At 51.3% G+C, this 3244-nt stretch overlaps 1 protein-coding gene across 1 annotated transcript; it reads right to left on the bottom strand.

Annotated features, from left to right (window-relative positions):
• Positions 1-138: 138 nt before the first annotated feature.
• Positions 139-2150, bottom strand: LOC119340302 (glycine-rich cell wall structural protein-like). The gene is made up of 4 exons (XM_037612198.1): positions 1942-2150; positions 1715-1845; positions 1003-1627; positions 139-546 (listed from the first exon to the last, which is right to left on the bottom strand). The coding sequence occupies exons 1-4, from the start codon at positions 2012-2014 to the stop codon at positions 419-421; spliced, it is 957 nt and encodes a 318-aa protein (XP_037468095.1). The 5' UTR covers positions 2015-2150; the 3' UTR covers positions 139-418.
• Between the last annotated feature and the right edge of the window lie 1094 nt (positions 2151-3244).

Below are 3244 nucleotides of genomic sequence, written 5' to 3'. Positions count from 1 at the left end.
GACCAGGTGCTACAGAGGTGGCGGTCAAAGCCTAGCTGGCAACAGCTGACTCGGCCAAGTCAGCGAATACGTAGGCAAATTCGTATATACGGACCAAAGTGAACCCTCTGCGCAAGTACATGGACTGTAGTTCGGATATTTTGAAGTAGTGGTACTAAAGTATCAGCCGGCTCAAGTTTTGTGACATGTGATGAATTTTTCTCTAAGGATGGAGGTGCCACCCAGTTGGATCATTCTGGACAAAACTGATCCGAGTTATAGGAATGATCAAGCACAACCAGGTCATCAACATTTTTCCTTTTTTGGACAGAAGGCCATCAACATTAGGAGGCTGAAAACAACACGTGCAAACACAGCATTCATCAAGACGAGATCATCACAACCCGCTGCAACGTGCCCGTCGCCGTTTCTGTCAAACCTAGAACAGCACCAGCCATGCGCCGGCCCAGATCGCCAGCACGGAGGAGCAGGCGCCTTTGAGACTGAGAGTGGGCCCGCCCGCGCTGCTGGTCGGCTGACTTTGGTTGCTCACCGCCACGTGCGAGCCTGCAAGTGCACGTCCACGCAAAAATGTTAGTACCACACTGAAGATTTCTTCGCCTGTTGCAAAGTTACACTGCAATTTTTGCTCCAGGAATTAGATATTACTCTTACTCCCTCCGTCCAGGTGCATAGGGCGTCTAATGAAAATTTATTATTTCAAATATATAAGTCACCATGTACGGAAGGAGCTCCTCATTCCCACGACCATTAATTTTCATTTTACATGCTACTACTTTCATTGGTTCACGCATTAAATAGGATTTGCATGCTGCTCTTAGAAAATTAATGACAAGGAAAAACCAATGTAGTGATTGGCTCTTGCCAATTTTTTAAGCAGGCGAAAGAAGATTAATTATTGCCATTGATTTTTGATTTAGCATCCTCTATCCAATCTCCATGCACCTAGGTTGTGATGCAGTTCCTTAGATGTCCTATGGACTTGGACGGAGGAGGGAGTACCTGCATTGGGTGAAACGCTTGTGATGTTGTCGCTGCCAATGGCACCGGTGGCAGCGCCGCCGTTGGTAGTGTCGTTGCCGCCTCCAGCCCCACCGCTAGCTCCTCCGGCACCGGCGCCTCCGCCCATGGCCCCGCCGATGCTGTTAGTAGTACCACTGGCACCTCCACCGCTAGCACCGGCCGCGCCACCGCCTCCGCCAGCGGCACCGCCCATACTGTTGGGAATGCCACCGGGCCCGCCGATGCCGTTAGGAATGCCACCGGCAGCCCCGCCTCCAACTCCACCACTGGCACCGCCGGCACCAGCACCACCACCAGCGTTACCAGCCGGCCCGCCTCCCATTCCACCGGCAGCACCGCCGGCTCCTGCTCCGGCTCCTCCTGGGCCGTTGACGTTGCCGCAGGACATCTGGAAGACGGCCTGGACGCCCTGCATGAGGCCGGGGTTGTAGCTGACGAAGTTGCCGAAGATGGCGTTGACGCAGCTCATCATCATGGTCACGTGCCCGAAGCACGGCGGGCTGCACATGATCGCCGTCGACGCGCCGCCCGGGGCAGGCGGCGGCATGCTCGCGCCGGTGCCGCTGGCATTGATGCCCATAGCCTGCAGGCACCCGGTGAGCACCTGCCACGCAAAGTTTGCTGTTCATTAGCTGGCTGCTGAACGATGCCACTACAAGTCTACAAGCGCAGACGAGAGATGATTATTTACTGGTCTGTTGTCAAAGCAGAGAGCAGCTTGCGCCACAATCTGGACCGAGTCCTGCGTCCCTGGTACTATCGCACCAATGCCCGACCCCCCTCCGCCTCCCGCTCCTGCTCCAGCACCACCACCTCCCTGCCCTGCATTGTTGAGACGAAACGAAAAACGGATTAGCGTCTTCTGTAATGAAAAGATTAACAGTTTAACAAGTGATGCAAACCAGAGCTGAACTTTACCTCTGCAACAGGAGAAGACAGCAAAGAACATGACAACTATGAAGCACAGGTTCGTCAGCTTGAAGGAGGCCATGGCAACAGACAGAAGATCGTTTCAACTCTCGCAGAGCCTGCTGCTTCCTGTCTGTGCAGATTATGCAGTTGAGTTGAACCGGCTAGTTGAAGCTTATGATATGCAAGCTAGAGTGAGTGGCTTAAACAACTGTGGCCTGGGATGTTGCTTGCTCTATTTCAGGGATGCATGATCGATGCTATATATGGCCCTGTGAGCCGTGACTGCATGACTCAGTGCCATATGAAAATGATGGTCTGTGCCAGTCAGGTGCCAGTGTTTGGTATACAAGAACCAACTACTCTTCACTTGTCTCCTGGACTTTGTTTACCTGAGGACGTCTGCATAAATCACACCTAAACTTCTCTTAAAAAATTAAAATCACACCTAAACTGGCGTCGGGATGTAGTTCCGACCTAGTTCTGTTGACTATGCCAGACCTAGTTCTGTACCTTGATGCTTCAGTTCAGGGCTTCCGATGGATGGGAAGCGTGTTTTCAGTTCTTACCAAGATTCACAAGTTTTCACCAGTTCTATTCGTGGTGTGGGCAGTGCAGATATGCACAGATGGCACCCTACATTGATCTGTTGGACAGGAGACCGTTTCGAAAAAAAAAGGGACAAGAGTGGCACCTTTTAATAAGAAGGCCACATGCATGGTTCTGATGAAGAGGGGTAATCCTCTTTTTTTTTTAAAGAGTAATCTTATGCATTGTTCACGTAGCGTCAGGTAGGCGCAGAGAATGACACGTGTCAAAATGCTTGATGTGCCAGCTAGGCAGCAATGGCAACGGACAGTTTTCAAATGATTCTGCGGAAATCCCACTGCGCCAGTCGCATGGAAACAATCCGAGACATTCAAGTGAACCACAAATTTTCCGAAAAAAGAGGGGCAGCAGGAGCTTCACATCATTTCATAATCCGAGAGATTCAGGCAGACCTCACAAATAGAGCGTCTATTGCACGTGCAACTGAATCTCGGTTAAATTTCACCGGTTTGGCAAAGTTCAAGGGACCAAAATTTTGCCACCATAGCCTTGAGACATTTTGACGACGCGCAACAATAAACTGATTCATCCATTCTATACTGCGCGCCAATTTAAAAGTCGGTCGCTGTCGAGTACAGCCTGCTCCTCTTTTGCGCGTGCATTGCATGCAGAACGCCAGAAGTCCAGAAGTGGCTATGCTACGTAGCTCGACCGCATGTCGTTGAGCTCACTCTTGACCGGCTTGCAGGCCGTGGTCGAGGGA

The sequence above is a fragment of the Triticum dicoccoides genome, chromosome 1B, assembly GCF_002162155.2.
Source record: "Triticum dicoccoides isolate Atlit2015 ecotype Zavitan chromosome 1B, WEW_v2.0, whole genome shotgun sequence".
In the NCBI taxonomy this organism is placed as follows: domain Eukaryota; kingdom Viridiplantae; phylum Streptophyta; class Magnoliopsida; order Poales; family Poaceae; genus Triticum; species Triticum dicoccoides.
This window is presented reverse-complemented; position numbering and strand designations above follow the sequence as displayed.

Coding starts and splice junctions, on each gene's coding strand:
- LOC119340302 (XM_037612198.1), bottom strand. CDS start 2,014: ATGGCCTCCTTCAAGCTGACGAACCTGTGCTTCATAGTTGTCATGTTC. Junction 1,846..1,941: donor TGTCTTCTCCTGTTGCAGAG/GTAAAGTTCAGC, acceptor TCAACAATGCAG/GGCAGGGAGGTGGTGGTGCT. Junction 1,628..1,714: donor TCTGCTTTGACAACAGACCA/GTAAATAATCAT, acceptor TTTGCGTGGCAG/GTGCTCACCGGGTGCCTGCA.